This window comes from Aquila chrysaetos, chromosome 22 (assembly GCF_900496995.4).
Source record: "Aquila chrysaetos chrysaetos chromosome 22, bAquChr1.4, whole genome shotgun sequence".
In the NCBI taxonomy this organism is placed as follows: Eukaryota; Metazoa; Chordata; class Aves; order Accipitriformes; family Accipitridae; genus Aquila; species Aquila chrysaetos.
The window spans coordinates 2255553-2272807 of NC_044025.1; the positions used below are offsets into that span (position 1 = coordinate 2255553).

General features: G+C 41.6%; 1 protein-coding gene across 1 annotated transcript in view; it reads right to left on the reverse strand.

Moving 5' to 3' along the window:
* Positions 1-16948, reverse strand: part of LOC115333986 — a 36857-nt gene extending 19909 nt beyond the window's left edge. Inside the window, exons 1-7 of the mRNA XM_041119270.1 lie at positions 12802-16948; positions 12530-12687; positions 11486-11584; positions 7033-7127; positions 6500-6624; positions 4941-5052; positions 1761-1866 (exon numbers count right to left, since the gene is read on the reverse strand). Coding sequence (XP_040975204.1) covers positions 1761-1866; positions 4941-5052; positions 6500-6624; positions 7033-7039 — 350 coding nt within the window. The 5' untranslated portion in view covers positions 7040-7127; positions 11486-11584; positions 12530-12687; positions 12802-16948. The remainder of the gene's footprint in view (positions 1-1760; positions 1867-4940; positions 5053-6499; positions 6625-7032; positions 7128-11485; positions 11585-12529; positions 12688-12801) is intronic.
* Positions 16949-17255: the final 307 nt, after the last annotated feature.

Below are 17255 nucleotides of genomic sequence, written 5' to 3' on the forward strand. Positions count from 1 at the left end.
TAGGTTAGATGTAAGGAAGAAGTTCTTTACTGTGAGGGTGGTGACGCACTGGAACAGGTTGCCCAGAGAAGCTGTGGATGCCCCATCCCTGGCAGTGTTCAAGGCCAAGTTGGATGGGGCTTTGAGCAACCTGATCTAGTGGAAGGTGTCCCTGCCCATGGCAGGGGGCTTGGAACTACATGATCTGTACTTGGCACTGGTGAGGCCACACCTCAAATACTGTGTTCAGTTTAGGGCCCCTCACTACAAGAAACACATTGAGGTGCTGCAGCATGTTCAAAGAAGGGCAACAAAGCTGGTGAAGGGTCTGGAGCACAAGACTTATGAGGAGTGGCTGAGGGAACTGGGGTTGTTTAGCCTGGAGAATAGGAAGCTGAGGGGAGACCTTATCACTCTCTACAACTACCTGAAAGGAGTTTGTAGTGAGGTAGGTGTGTGTCTCTTCTCCCAAGTAACAAGCAATAGGACAAGAGGAAATGGCCTCAAGTTGCGCCAGGAGAAATTTTAGATTGGATATTAGGAAAAATTTCTTTACCAAAAGAGTTGTCAAGCATTGGAACAGGCTGCCCAGGGAAGTGGTTGAGTCACCATCCCTCGATGTTTTTAAAAGATGTGTAGATATGGCACTTAGGGACAAGGTTTAGTGGTGGACTTGGCAGTGCTAGGTTAACGGTTGGACTCAATGATCTTAAAGGTCTTTTCCAACCTTAAATGATTCTATGGTCTTTAAGGTCCCTTCCAACACAAACCATTCTACGATTCTATGAAAACTTTCTTAATACTTGTTTACCTACTTCAAATTACATCAGTAGCTTCAAGTACATTTTTGACTTGTGAGTGGTTAATGACATCAATATTTACAATACATTTTCATCCCTTTATAAAGATCCCTTATTTATTTCCACCATGTAGCTTTTCTCTTTATATTGCTAGATGAGACCTAACAGCATCATGGTGAGATCTTCATTAGCATTCAAATAAAAATTTATTGTTTGCTTATATAGTGGGGAGATGAGTTCAGCATTCACTGTTCAGTGTTCACCGTTACCATCAGAAGTGTTTACGTTCATATCTATGTTTCATTTTCTTTTGACAGAACATAACAAAGCACAAGAAAGGCTGCACTGGGTCAGATCGAAGGTTCCTCTACTGCAGCATCTGGTTTTCAATGCAGATGCCCAGGGAAGGAGTTTAAGAACATACCAGGCATGCAGCAGTGCTTTCTTGGAATATTATTCTGTTTTCCAACAATATGTGTCTTGGGACTTTTTGAGTCACAATCCTTGGGTTTACTATTTAACAGGTTACACTTTAAATTCTCTTCATTAACTTTTCCTGTTACCCCTGAAGCACAAGTAAACTTTGAGCATCCATAATATCCTACGGCAAGGGATTTTACAGCTCAATTACAAGTTTTGTAAAGAACCATCAACCAGATTAAACTGATTTCTAGTTGTTGCTTTGGAAGAGACACTAAAGGGACTTCTCAGTTCAGAGAGAAGGTGGCAAGGGGATACAAGTGAGACTTATAAAATCATGGTCACAGCAACTCTAGGTGGACAGTGCAGGCAGATGGACCACTGGTCTGACCCACTAGAGCATTTCTTATGTTGTTATGACTAGGTCATCCTAATTGCATCTTCAGGACCCTTTCAAGGGCTCTAACAAATTTGTGAAATGTGGTTTCTCACTAGAAAAACTTTCCCTAATATGTTGGGTTTTATCCATTTAATCATTTTTTTCTTATAATTTCTACTCACTTGCTCAGTACAGACTTCAGTGTGACGGTCTGCAATTCTTCACTCCTGGGGACCTTCTCAGGGATTGCTGTCACATTTACCATCTTCCATCCCTCCTGCAGGGAGACTGATTTAAGTGACGGGTTACACACTATAAGTAGCTCCATAATTGCATATTTGTTTTCCTCCAGAGCTCTTGAGTGGTTACCATATGGTCTTGGCAATTTCTGACTCTTCATCTTATCAATTAGTCCTAAAATGCATTTTATTGTCATTTAATTTGAGACAGTTCCTTACACTTGTCCCCGTAAGTTTGGCTCTCATGGGACAATAACCTCCCTCAACCATAGTGAGCACCAACACAAAGCTTCAGTTTACTTTTCAACAGCATTTTTCCTCTCTTACAGTAATCCTTTCAGAGACTGGTCATCTATTGACCAAAACTCTGGAAAAGTACCTGATTCTGGCAATTTTGAAAATATTTTACTAGCATTTTTATTATTCCTTTAGTGAGTTTGCACCTTAAAATTTTCCCTTGCTTGCCCTACAGATTTAGCTTTACAGTTAATGCTTTTTTTCTTTTTTCTTTTTTTTTTTCAGTTTCTTTATTTGCTCAGAAGTCCATGATTTTGAATACTCTCTTCCACTCTGCTGTTAGAATATTACCTTTTTGGTCCCTTGCAGAATTATTTCACTTAGTGATATATTGCTCTGAGCTTCAGATAGGGTGTTTTTATCTAGTTTCTCATCCTCTGTATCCTTATAGGAGCTGCTTTTAATTTCCTTTTAAGAAGGTCCCATACTTTTCAATAGGTCCCATTTTTAAGTTAGGTATTACTGTGTCGTGGTTTAACACCAGCCGGCAACTAAGCACCAAGCAGCCGCTTGCTCATACCTCCCCAACCAGTGGGATGGGGTAGAGAATCAGAAAAGAAGTAAAACTCGTGGGTTGAGATAAAGACAGTTTAATAGGACAGAAAGGAAGAAAATAATAATTATTATGATAATAATAACAAGGATAAAATGACAATACTACTACTAATAATAATAATAAATTAATTAATTAGAATATACAAAACAACTGATGCACAATGCAATTGCTCATCACTCACCAACTGATGCCCAGTTAGCTCCCGAGCAGCGATCTGCCCCCCACCAGGCCAACTCCCCCCCCAGTTTATATACTGGACATGATGTCACATGGTATGGAATATTGCTTTGGCCACTTTGGGTCAGCTGTTCTGGCTGTGTCCCCTCCCAACTTCTTGTGCCCCTCCAGCCTTCTTGCTGGCTGGGCATGAGAAGCTGAAAAATCCTTGATCTAGTATAAACACGACTTAGCAACAACTGAAAACATCAGTGTGTTATCAACATTCTTCTCATACTAAATCCAAAACATAACACTATACCAGCTACTAGAAAAAAAATTAACTCTATCCCAGCCAAAACCAGGACATATTGTGAGGTAGTTGTTGGGGAAAATTAAATACTCCTAAAATACACTGTCACAAATCCCTCAGAAAAAAAAGATAGGTATCCACCAAGGTGTTTTCAAAGAAGGGAGGCTCTGGATGAAAGAGGACATCTAACACCTCCAGCTGGAAGGGGAAAGATGGGGAGGACTCTGCCATGACACTGCAGAGAGCAGGGATCTGGATGCTGGCTGAGGCAGGCAGAGGAACCTCTAGCACCAAGCTTTCAAAAGGGCTTGCGAGAAGGCTGCATCAGGGACAGGTAAAAGAGAGGTAGGGAATGTGGAGAAGCAACTCCCAGAGGAGGATTCATGTTCAAAAGCAGGAATGCACCTGTGTCAGCAGAATGATGTGAACTCACTCATTCAAGAGAGGGGAGGTGGAAAGATCTTCTGTTATTACAGGCTCTCCACATTCACACAGGCAGTACGTATGGAGCAGAGGTGTCAGATGTGGCCTTTTTTCAGCATGCTGGAGCCCTCTTCTGCTAGGCGCACTCTGGGGAGGCCACAGGGAGCTTGGGGTGAAAGCCCGTGTGCATTTTCCTACACCACGGCTCCCACCTCTGCTGCAGTGCTCAGCACCCTTGTGGCTTACAGGAATTAATGATTCATGGATGACGGAAAAGCTGTGTTGCTTTTCTGGGTGGCTGGCATCCAGCTCACCTGGAAGAAATGATCTCAAACAAAAAAAAGAGGGGACAGCTCCCATCGGGATGCAGCATGGGCCATGCACCTCTCTCTGCAAGGGCAAGCATGCAGGCAGGACAGCTCTGGTGCTATGTCACTGGCTGGTGTCATCCTACACTTGGACGTGACAGACAGTGGTTGGTCAGCCTCAGGGTACGTAGGATACTGGTCTGTCCAGGCAGCTTTTTGCTCACAGATGTAAGTGTCCCAGTACAGCAGCACCCTGTCTGTGGGGACAGGCTCCCTCCTCATGCAGACAAGGTTTACAAAATGCAATGTAAATGGAATATAAAGCAGGCAGCTGGCAGAATCCAGGCAGGCCTGCAGATCCACAATGACTCACAGAAACAAATCTACCAGATGTTTCAGCCTCACAAGGGAGCCACATGCCTGTCCTACTGCAGGAATTGTGTTTTGCCTCCTGTTGTGTTGGCTTCCTGCAAGAACACTGGAAAATGGTGGTGGTTTGAGAGTTACTTCCCCTTCCTAAAATTGGTGCTACCATAGGTTTCTGTAGTTAGTGAATATCAACAAGAAATAAATCAGAGCTTGGAGAAATGCTGTTCTCCACTGTTCCTCCAGTGTGGCTTGTTTACACTGCTGCGCTGCAATCTGAAAAATGCCATCTATAATGAATACTAAATAGTGGGAGTCTTTTTCTCAGCAATGTGTTACTAAACCTGATCACTGTGCAGTATAATATGCTCGGAGAGAGCGGGGGCTTGGCTGTGTTTCTCTGTTTCATGCAGTCATAGAAACTGTCAAGCTTAGGTGCCTCTGTGATCTCCAAGCAGCATGTCTCCGTACACCCTTTCCTAGCTACCCATTTATTTTTAAAATGTTCCATTGTTACTGTAGCTCAGTTCTTTCAGCCAATTTTAATGTCGTTATTATTTCTGCCTCTTTAAAATTTATCTACTTATGCAATTTTAATATTTTTTTTTTCAAACCAATTCATAGTAATATGTTAACAGCTGCCTTATAGTGGAAGTCACCTAGAGTTAACACTCAAAAGTCCTCACTATTAAGAAATGACTCACCTCTGTGATATAAAATCTGTACTGCATTGCCTTGCACCCCTGTCCTCAGTACATTCACATGTGTCTCCACTTCATCACCAAGAACATTTCTGACCTTGCGGTGAGTACCTGCCTGTGGAGGGTACATGCAAAACCAAAGGGTACCAGAAAGCAAGAACATTTTTCTGCACACTAATGACTTCTAGAGTACTTCTACAGCTCCTTAAGCTTAAAGGACCAGGAAGTAGAAGAGGTCCTATATTGCAGAAGATGGTGAAAAAAGGGACGAAAGAAGAAAGACTCGTAACAGGGCCCCGGCTCACACTTCAAAATTCCTGCAGCCAACATGGAATATATCTGCTTCTATTTTGGGAGTTTGATGACACTTTTGATTTCCCTCCTCTGCCAGCAGTTTCCTCTTCCAAACAGTTCAAGGCATGACCATGATGATAATTCTACATAACAAAATGCACAGCGGAAACTGTACTGACCCAAAGGCTTGTTAACACACAGTGTAGGTAAAGAGTTTGTTGGGTGGTATTTTTTTGCCCTTTAGAATACTGAATTCAGGCAAAATCAAAGTTTCTGAAAAACAGCAAATTGTTCATACTAATGCAATGCATGTTCTTGCTTCCTTGACTTATATACTGGAGTGTTCATATAAATATACATACACTTCCTATACACACAGTATCAAACACTCCAGCAGAAGAGCTACAAGACAAAGTATAATACCTTGGTTTGGCAAGATCAAACTTACAGTCACGTGGGCGCACTGAACAGGAGATACTAAAACTTATCACACACGTACTTCTCGTTGAGCTGTGCAAAGGTCATTCTGTTCTGTGAATAAGCCCATGTCAACAGTGAGCATATATTAGAGTTCAGTAAACACTTTGCTGAGGAGATCCAGGCTTTCTGGGTTAAAAGGCTATGAAATTTAGTCTAATCTCTATTTCTATTTTCTTAGATGTTCACTACCAATCTATTATAGGCAAAGAAGCCAGTGCATCCCAAAATTAAGGTTTCCCAACTTCTTCTTTTACATGACCGTGACCATATTTTTACAAGACTCGCTAGACTTGTGGTTCAAACTGTTCAGAATTCTCTCAAGCTAGCCTGAAATATCCTTTTTAAATTAAGCTGATTTGCATCATAATTTCTCAGAATGAAATAAAATAATTTCTTTTTGTTAAAACATTCCTTCCACCACTCTCGAGAGCCTTTTGTGTCTCTGTGCTTTATCACAGGAATTTCACATTTGGCACAGGGTTTCTCCTGGTGAGAGGTTTGTATCTGTTGCCTTCACAACTGTCCACAAAGTTCTTACACCTTCAAACAACTGGAACAACTAGCAGTCATCTACAAGTCAAATAGAACAACTAAGATACCAATTTAACACCCAGGAAAAGAAAAACACTGGAATAATCTGAATGATTTCTAAGCACATAGAAACTAATAAGGAGATGAGTGCTTGTCAACATGAATTCCTCATGAACAAAACAAGCTGACTCAATCTAATTTCACTCTCCGATGGATGAGACTTTGTGGATAAGGAAGAAACAGCCAATACCACATACCTCAATGTCACTGAGGCTCCTGACATTGTCCCACATGACATTCATGAGTGCAAGAATTCCCTGGCTGAAGTCATGACACAAATCTGCTTGGAATCTGCACTCTGAGAGTAGTTTCCAATGGTTCACTGTGAAACGTAAAGGACAAATTGAATGGTTACTCAGCTGTTCATAAGTTCCATTCAATATTTTATTGATAGCCTGGATGAGGGAATGGACTGTGTGTTTATTAAATCTGCCAAGATTAAATCTGCAAAGAGCAGCTACAAATACATGGGGGATAGCAGTATTAAAAACTTTTGACAACTTGGACAAGTTGTCTATAAATATAGGAATCATCTCAATTGTAAAAAGTGTGGCATTTTAACTTAGGCAGGAGTAAAGTGCACAAATACAGGATAGACATCGGCTGGGCAGAAAGCACTCTGGAAAAAAAAAAGATCTGAAGGTTCTGATAGATTACAAGCTGAACAAGGGTTATTGTCCTGTGCAAAGAGAAAACACTACGCAGATATATTAACAGAAGAATTACCTACAAGACATCTTGCAGGTCCTTTCGCTGTATTCAGTAACGCCTCAGTGCAGAGGCATATCCAGTCTCAAGTACTGCTCCTCAAGAAAGGTTGACAGGCTAAGCAGCAAGAATAACAATAACGGTTAGAGGTCTGGAAAACATGACCTGAATCAAGAGGCTGAGAACAGGAGGTGCTCAAAAGAGAGGCGGCCATGAAGAGATGCAATAACAGTCCTGACAAAGTCAGGATCGGTCCAGTAACGGTCCTGTAGCAGATAAAAGTCTGCTACAAAATGGAAGAGAAACAACAGTTCTACATATGCCAAGAACGTCATAAGCAGATCTGATTCTGTCGTGGAAGAAGGAGCTGGACAAAGTGATCAGCTGGGATTTCTTCCAGCTTTGGTTTTCAATGATTCTGTGCTCACCGATGCTGATTAGAGTTTGTCTGTACTCAATTTGTCCTGATGTACCCCAGTGACTTCATACAGTAATTGCTCATGCACATTTACATCATTTCTGCATTAACATCATCATTAAGGTTATAGTGTTTTACATTCATCTTACCATCTTAAGACTATCTGTCTTACAAATACCTTATCAAAATGCTATTTGCCAAACCAGCTTGACTTGCAACTCATTAATCAAAAGCCATTTTAATAATTAGTCCTCAAATAGTAATTCAATAAAATCTTCGTATCTTGATTTTCCTTTCTAACCAGCGCAATGGGCAAAAGGGTTTGTAATCATTTGGCACCACTACTCTCAGACTCAAAGAATCTAAATTAGAGCTGCTGGTGACAGTCTCCCATTCCACTGCCACAATTTTAGAAACTATGACAATTTTAGAAAAAATTGTAAACATCTTGGGCCTCTTAGTTCCAGATTCTTATAGAAGACACCAGATCACTGCTGCTGCCATTAGCATCCAGTCCAATCCCTGGCACAAAAGCAGGACCAGCACTACCTATGTTCATTGTGACATTGGGAGAGATGCACTTAAAATCTTCCCCAGATCACCCATTTCAGTGATTACACATCCTATATCAACAATGTATTCCTAATGTCTGTTAGTGCAGTTGAGCCTGTTATCTCCAGCCATCTCCCCAGTGGGCATGGAAAACAGTTTAAGATGCAGTGGCCAGGCGGGGCAGCTGACTAATATGACTGCTTCTTAGTCACAATTACTTCTCAGGGTGCCAAAGGAAAGCAGTGCTGCCTTATCAAATAATTATAATCAATTACAGATATTGATCAGAACCAGCTATAGCTGAGCTTCCCACAGGATCCATTGAATTAAATGGTTGTGCTGTAGTGTTGCTGGAAGGAGAACAAAGATCCTTGTGAAGTTGTGCAGGTTCTAAGATTTATGAAAATACAGCTCAATTTCACTGGCATACAATCAGTTAAATCAACATTATATAAAACCAGAAATAATACAAGCCACAGACCTTGTTAGCTCTGTATACCTTTACACCACTGTTAAATTGAGTTGATATGCCAGAGAGTGGAAACCCAAAAGATTCCAGATTTATCATCTTGATTCTTTACATTTGTTCTCAAGAATTTACACTGCTGCCAGTTCCTCTTCCATTCCGATTACCTTCTTTGTAACATATTGGCTTTCTTACTTTTACTGAATAATTCCTGGTCTATTATATCTATAATTATACTAATAATTAAGCATGCCTTTTCATCAGCTAGCAGCTAATTACTTCTGTTCCTACCCAGCTTGCTCAGAAAACAGTCAATTCATCTGTATCCATATCACTCTCACTGTTGCTAAGCAGTCAATGCTAGTCAGCAGTTGCACTGTAACTGGCGTTGTTTGGTTCACCCTGGCTTTAAATGTATTTTGCAGTAGCTGAGTGGTGGTGCCTTTCAACCTCAGAGTAAACGTTTTTCACTGGTAAGCAAGCTTTAGTCACACGCTGAAGTGCAGCACCTGCTTGGCAAAGAGTGCTTATCCCCACCAGTTTCAGAGCAGCTTTGGAGCAGTTTGTAAGCAGCTACTACTTACTGCAAGGAGTGGTCTGTAATTGGAGAGACCCAGAAAGAATCAGCTACCAAACCAGGCTCTACCAACTGCAGTCTTAGTCCTTTTTTGGTCAGACCTTATCCAAGATTTTGTTACATGCAAACTGAAGTCATGAAGTAGTCTAAGCTCTCAATTCTCTAGCATTATCACAGTGAAGAACTACTTGCATTTACACACTATCCTTCCAGACTTCTTGGTATACTGAATCATTCCTGTGTCCACTAATCTGAGAACTGGATATTGTCATCGTGACTCTGCTATCTCACTCTGGTTCCCACCAGCACAGCGTAGATGGGGTCTGCCCCAAACCACTCAAGCTAGTTAGTATCAGACTTCAGTGATGTGGTGTCAAATCAGCCCAAATTTTCAAATTACCTGTCATTTTGTCCATTGTAGATTGGAGAGAGAAGCTGATGTTCCAGGTCCAGAATTCCCACCATCTCTGGCCCTGGCAAGCCACTTCCTTCCCTGTTTCTCAGTTAATGAAATCAGTGAAATTAACATTAGTGAAATGTTAATGGCTGGTATTTCCAGGCTTCCTAGAGACTGGGCCAGGCCAAAACCCTTAATCCTTTTACCTGATTCATGACTGCATACTCTGAAATGAAGAAATGTTGGCAAATGCGGTGGTTGTGCTTGATTCCAGAAGAAGGGAATTAAAAAATGAGGAAATTTGTTAAAAACAAACGCTCAGAGTGGCAGCCAGAAAGGCAAAATGTTTTCAGATGGCAGGTAGACTATTTCAGGATTCTATATTGGAGGCTCAAAGCAAATGCATATAACCTGTCAAAAAATACTTGAGAGAAAAACAAAAAGCTAGTATCATAAAACAGCAGCATCAGGGAGGCTGTTGGAAGTTAAAAGGTATCCTGCAAAAAGCTGAAGTTGTCTCTGAAAAAGGAAAACTAAAAAGAACATAAATTCTGGCAGACTAAATGTAAAAGCACAATAACATAGACTGAAGAAAGAGTTTAGAAGCAGTTTGCTAAAGAAATAATAAAAAAAATGTAATAAATCCTTCTTGAACACATCAAGAGCAAGAAGCTTGCAAGAGCCAGTGAGCTATACAGGTATGAAAGAAGCACTCAGAAAAGATAATGCCATTGCAAAAAATCTCAAACTCTTCTTTTAAAAATCTCTGTTCACCTGGAGAATCTCAGAGAAACTCTGAAACCAGTATCTTGTTTATAAGGCTTTCACAGAAGGGTTGTCTTAATTTAAGGTTGTTAAGAGTAGATAACAAACCACACAAAATGAATAACAACATATCACTGGGCACAGATGATATTCATACAAGGTTTTTACAGAATGTTAAATATGAATCATCTGAGCTAATACCCTTAGTATGTAACCTTTTGCTGAAAATTGCTGCGATTATCAAAGGACTGGAAGGTAACTAATAAGAAATCAGTTTTTAAAAATAAATCCAGTGGTGATTCAAGAAACCACAGATCACTAAGTCTAATGTCCATAGTGGTCATATCGGCTAAAGCTCTAGTAAAGAACAGAATTAGTGAATACATGAATAAAAGTAACACATTAAGGAAAAGTAAACATGACTTTTGTAAAAGGAATCTAAGCCTCCTAAATCTGCTGGAATTCTTTGAAGGAATCAAAAGCATGTAAATAACAGAGAAATTTTCCCTGTATTTCCAGCTCACCCCAAGCTTCCAGAAACCTCAGACACTGAAGGTCTCATCAAAGGCTTTTAAATAAACTGAACAGCCAGGGACTACAGGTAAGGACCTCACAAAGTTAAATAATAGTTTCATATTGGAAAAAGAAGGCAAGACTAAAGGATGAGTTTTCACAGTGGAAGATGATCATCAGTGGAGTCCCATGGGGATTAAGGTCCATTGTGTTCAATGTGTTCAGAAGTGATCTGAAAAGTAGGTGGAATAGTGAAGATTTCTGATAAAAACTAAATTAATTAGGATAGTATTTACCACAAAAACTTGAAGATCTCATGACACTGAGCAGCCTCATAATAAAGTGGAAGATAAATTTCAGCCCTGACAACTATAATCTGCCTATCCATGAAAAGCAACGCTAACTTTACAGAGTGATAGGCTCTGAACAAGTTTGCACAATTTGGGAAATGCATCTTGATGTTATAATAGCTAGTTCTATGAATACATCACCTCATTGCTCAACAGCAATCAAAAAAAGAAAATCAAAGGTTCAGAGTTCTTAGGAGAGAAAAGTATGACTTTGCCACTGTATGAATTCATGGTGCAACAGCTTCTTGAAAACCAAGTGCAGTTCTGGTACCCTTGCCTCAAAAAAAAAAAAAAAAAAAGAAAGAAACTGTAACAGGAAACAGAAAAGATACATAGCAGAATGACAAACATGGTAGGTACAAAACTGCTTCCATGTGAAAAACAAAGTTAGCATGCAGAAGTTGAATAGGAAGTGATCACTTGCCATTTGTATTTACCAATTGTACTGAGCAGGACGGGTGCCAGAAAGGGGAGACAGACATTGTACAAGAGCTCTGTCGTGTGCCTTTTTGTTCAGCTGCTGAAGCCTTCATATTCTGTCAGACAAAAATTTCAAGGGATGTGTAACAATTGCAACAGCTAGGTTTCATACACAATCCCAGCATGTTTTCAGGAAAAAATATAAGGGGAAAAGGGAGGAACAAAAGACTGCTGTACTTGCAGTACTTTTTGTTTCCATTACTTCTAAATCATAATTCATTAGAGGTCTCCACTTCCTTTCCCATCTGCCCTCCCCAGGCTACAATTTCTGAATTAAAATAAAAAAACACTTAGGCAGCATTTACTAACACCTGACTATGGCAATCCAGCCATGTTGCTTGCCAGCCTCAATAGTGATGTATTTTAACACAGCTCCTCTCACCTTTTTACATTTCTCTCATTTTTCAAACTCCTTTGAGCATTGTGGGTTCAGGTTGTTAACTCAGCTCCTTCAAGGACAGCGCTACTTTTCATTCAGTTGTGCAGTGGCTAGTACCAATTGGTCCCGTACCTGATAACAGCCTTAAACTACTGGCAAGCTATTAATAATATGCAAGCAATCATTTTAATTGCAACCGGGTGTCTAGAATTTAGGAGCTGTACGAAGAGTTCCTTCTAGCTAAAATATTATTGTCCCATTGTGCATTTTGGAGTTTAGCTCTCATTAAAAGTAATAGAGGGAAATAGTCTGTAGCAAACTGAATGTGTTTGTTTTCACAGTTCACCTCCTGCTCCTCTACACTAAAACACACTCTCACTCAGTGACAAGACCACAGCTGTTGCCATCTTTTACTTACCTGCTGAGTGCAATATTTAGCTTGAGGGACACTGAAGTTTTCTGTTTGTTAGTTATCAGGTCAATAACTCTCACCTTATCACTTCAGTTTCCATTCTGTTGATAAAACCTGTCAGCCTTCCTTGAGTGGTTCCTGGCCCTCAGAAGAAATCACACTAAATTGGCACAACCAAGTAAATCTGCAAGGGATGTGCTCCTGACTTACCAAAGGGAAGGGGGGAGGGCTTGAATTTCTCTCGCTCTTCCTCCTTGCATGGCTCCAATGTCCAAGCGCTTAGAGCTGTGTTGAAATCCTCCCTACAGATCCAGCAGTTCAAGTCAGCTCAGGTCTTTGAATATGGCCCAGAGGAGATGTCTGTGGAGCTGAAATTGATATGTTTAAGTGCAAGAGACAATAATCATTTCTTCAAGTATAAGCTAAAAATACCCAGAAGAAAGTGGAATTCATAATGGAGATTTTAAAGATCTGTGACATACCAGAGTCTGCACAAGGGTTTTAATGAGAGAGAAGCCAATTTAATTGGTCAGTGTGAGCAGATGCTTTGCTGGGTGAGTGGGCTATAACATCTCACATTCCCATTTAATGCCAGGAGCATCACCGCTGTGCTTAACATGGCTGCGACAAGCCCATGTCAGAGAAGCGCATTGTCAGAATCTGGAAGAACCTTGATAATCAACATCTCTGCATTGTCAGATCACAGAGCTGAGACAGAAGGAGAAAGCACTAAAAAGAGGAGGCAAAAGCTGACAAAGGAACATTTCTAAAGGTAATTGCATGACTGACCATCTCCGGTTGTCATTTGTTTCATTATTATGCTAGGCACGAAGCTAAAACAGCCCGTTAAGTTTTAAAGTCTGTTAACGCTGCGTTAACAGGGAGTTGCTGAGTACCAGGGTTAAAATCTGCAGGCCTACCCTGTGAAAACACTTCTGGAGTGTATGTCACCATTCATAGGAAACCCAGAAATAACTTCCGTGGACCATTCAATTATAAGCAATCACCACACAGCGCTCCCTCTACTTGTGGCATGGCTCATCAATCAGGTTTTCTGTCACCATGTCTCTTCTCATAGCAGTCACCAGAAGGCTCTGAGCTCCCTCCGAATTCATGTGACATTTACTGTCAGGGGCTGTCAACACCAAGAGATTCTCCCAGGGCCTCAGAGTTCATCACAAAGCAACAAGATATATCCCCAGAACGCGCTCCCAGTTCCAGCTCTGGATTACAATGACTGACTGAGGGGCTTTGCAGCAGTCAGGGAAGACTGAAACGGCAGCGCAAGCTACAGCTTATGCCCAAACACCTTCCCTTTCTTATTTTCTTGTTAGAAAAATACAACCACATTAAGAGAGGTTTTAGGCCTATGATTAATTAAGACTTCCTCAAAAATGCCCCTTATAAACTTATTAAGAGAAAGATGAGACTGTTTACTTTGAAATTTAGCCTTCCCATCTTCAGCATTGATCCTGCATTCAATGTCTGGTTAACAATACAGTGACCTAGTGGAAAAAATTTATAAAACATAATAAATTGCAGTTGGCAGTATTGACAGAGTGTGTATATGCACATTTGGTTTCATATGAACATATTACAAGAAATCTAATAAAGTAAAACAAACACATTTTCTTTGTCTGTGAGCTGTGAAACTAAATCATCTGTAATTACAATGTTTCGAGTATACTTGGTGAAAGTCGTATGGTGGGGTTTTTTTAGCAGTAAATTTCTGGCTTTAGAAAAAAAAACAACTGTTGTGTATCAAAGCTTGCATGTTCCACTAAGTTACTTTGCTCAAGATGCAGAAAAAACAAAAACACAGATGAAAACCTAAGTTACCAGAAGACCACTATGAGACAAGAGGGAACAGCTCCAGCACCCAGGCAATAAAGTTCCAGTGGCAAATATGTCTCAAAGAAATAGTCAAGAACTTGGAGATATGTTGATTTTGCCCGGACTTTAAGGAGGGACTGGCATTAACAAGCATTTAAACCAGTGAATAAGAGAGTGCTTTCAATTACAAGGTTTTAAAAGACCTCAGAATGTGTATAATCTCCTAGAACTTCAATGTTTGTTTTTAACTTGCTTTCTACAACCAGTCTGGTTTCCTCTTCCCACCAAAATAAAGCTATTTCTTAAGGAGCACAGTATTTATTTCCCTAAGGAGCAAAGTATTTATTTTCCTAAAATTATTGTGTGATAACAAACAGTTTTCTCAGCCTCTTCTCTTACACTCTGTGTGCTAGCCCACTGATCACCATCATCTGAGCCCAACAATCCAGGCAATTTTCCATCCAACTTACAGTCCATTTATCCAATCCATACCTCACCAATTTGGTAAGATGATAATATGGGAGACCATGTCAAAGGCCTTGCTAAAGTCAAGATAAACAACACCCACTGCTCTGCCCTTGTTCTCTGAGCCAGTCTCATTACAGAAGGCAATCAGGTTGGTTAGGCATGATTGCCCTTGTCAAATCCATGCTGGCTGTTCCCAGTCACCTTCTTGTCCTTCACATGCTTAAAACAAAGTGTCCAGGAGAAGGTGTGCCATCATCTCCCAGAGACCCAGGCTAAACAGAGTGTTTTAGAGTTGCCCATTCCTTCTTCTTACCCTTCTTGAATGTGTATGATGTTTGCCCTTTTTCAGTTATCAGAATCCTCTCCTGATTACTGTGACCTTTCAAAGTGGCCCTGCAATGACATCAGCCACCTCCCTCAGCACTCCTGGGTGCATGGACCACCACCAATGGTCAGAAATGCTGTAGCAAGACACTCTGCACCTGCAGCAATTCCTCATGGCTTATTGCCTCTTCCTTCTCAATGTCCTTTCTACTCTCTGACTGCAAGCTGCACGGACACAAACTAGCTGAGCTGGGAAGACACAAGAAGCAGCTCTCACACAGAATGCACTGTCCTCCTGCCTGCATAGCTGGAGTCATTTCTCTCCGTGACATTTAGTCCTCTAGCCACATTACTCCACGACAGCCTACATCTCTGATCTTTGCTATCTCAACTTCATCTTGCTCTGGACAGTCCCCTTCCTCGTCTCTCAGAATCCCCCTCTCATCTCATCTTCATTCGGCTATTTTCCTTCTCCAGAGTAAAAGATGCAAACGCACAGCAACTGCACAACTGACATTGTTCAACTCCTGTGGCATCCTCACAATATGAATCAAAACAGATTAGCTCTGCTATTGACTTGCCAGTTGCAGGAAAGAGAGAGTATCACACACCGAATGACTCGGGACTTGAAAGGAAACTAGGACTAACAGCATTAAAAATACAGTGATTAGCCGAGAAGATCTTGGATGAACCAATACCAACAAATGCAGTTTAAGTTTTTGGAGCATTAATTACTGATATCAACTTGATAAGCGAGAAAATTAAGGCAAGATTATGGAGTGGAGATACTGATATTTCTATTTTGCATGTAATTTTCATCCCCAAACAAACTGTAGTAGCTTAGCAAATACCAGTCTACTAACAGGAGACAATTATAGACACATTTACTAAAACAGACAACTAAATGACTTTGTAATTAAGGTATTTAGCCAAATCTGGGGTGAAAAGGATAAAGGATTTGTGTCCCATAAGACACTACAAAAAAATAAAAGCTATGGAAAACCAAAAGAAATTCAGTAGTTTAAAGCAAGCATTTAGGCTGATGAAAGAGAGCGATTACGTATCTCCTGGAAAGCCACGCTTGGAGCTAACCTTGCAGCCAGCCAAGCATAAAACACGGATAATATCGAACAAGAACTACCAGTTCATAACAGGAATTACCAGCAAAGAGAACACCATATTCTGGAAAGAGAGACAAACTGCCAGAACAACCAAGAATTTCTGTGCCTATGGAATGAAGAAATAAACAAGAAAGTACGCTGTTCAGCTGAAACGAGCGCAGGGGCAGCAATATTCATACTTCTGAAGGAAACCACTAGGGTAAGGAGAATATAAAGCATATCTTTTTCTCACACTGGCATGCCATGCTCTCGGTTGGGAACTCTGCCATCTCCTGTTGCAACACGGTTGAAACACACTGGCCAAGGAAGGCCTCTGCGAGCCTGATCAATCACAAAATCAGGCTGACTGCAGACAAGAGGTGGATGCAGGTTCATACACAACCCAAACCGAAACCACATCTTAATGCATTTTTTACACATTTCCATTCACAAATGTTTTGCACTTATACCCATTTCCCAGATATAATTAATCACATCACTGGTTACAGGAAGATCAAGCGACTGAGTTTCTGTTCACACCTGAAATTACTTTCTTGCTACAAGAAAAGTATTTTGCAGTATGCGATTTCTCCTTGTCTTATCTCAATTGCAAGGCGCCCAAACGTCCACCTGCGCTGCTGTTGCAGGCCACTCTGGGTCTGGAAAAGGCACGGTTTCTCAGGCAATCTCAGGTTTGGGTATACCGCAGCACTCCCCGCTACTAATTAGGTCCCTACCTTCCAACTCCTCACACCCAGGGCGTTTTTCTGGGCTCAGGGACTTCACAGAAACCCCAGATCTGCACCACAACCGGCTGCCCCCACCTGCTTGAGCTTTCCAAGGGGGATTTATCACCACCACCCCCCCGAGCCACAGGCGATCCCCAGAACACCCAGACCTACACGCGACCCCCCCGAGCCTTCAAGGAACACCCCATCCCCCAGCACCCACTGGGCCTACAAGGCACCCCGACCCACAAGGGGACCCCCGGGGCCTAGGCGGGCCCCTCCGGGCGGCCCGGGCCTCCCTCAGCCCCGTCCCTCCCCCGCCCCACAGCGCGGCCCTTCCCGGGCCGCCGCGGCCGCCCGCGCCGTTCCCGCGCTCCGCCGGGCGCCGCTCTAGCTCCTCTCTATGGTACGGCGGTGCAGTCTGTCCCTGCCCGGCGGGTGGGCTCGGGCCGCCTGGAACCCCCTCCACGGAGCTTTAGCCCG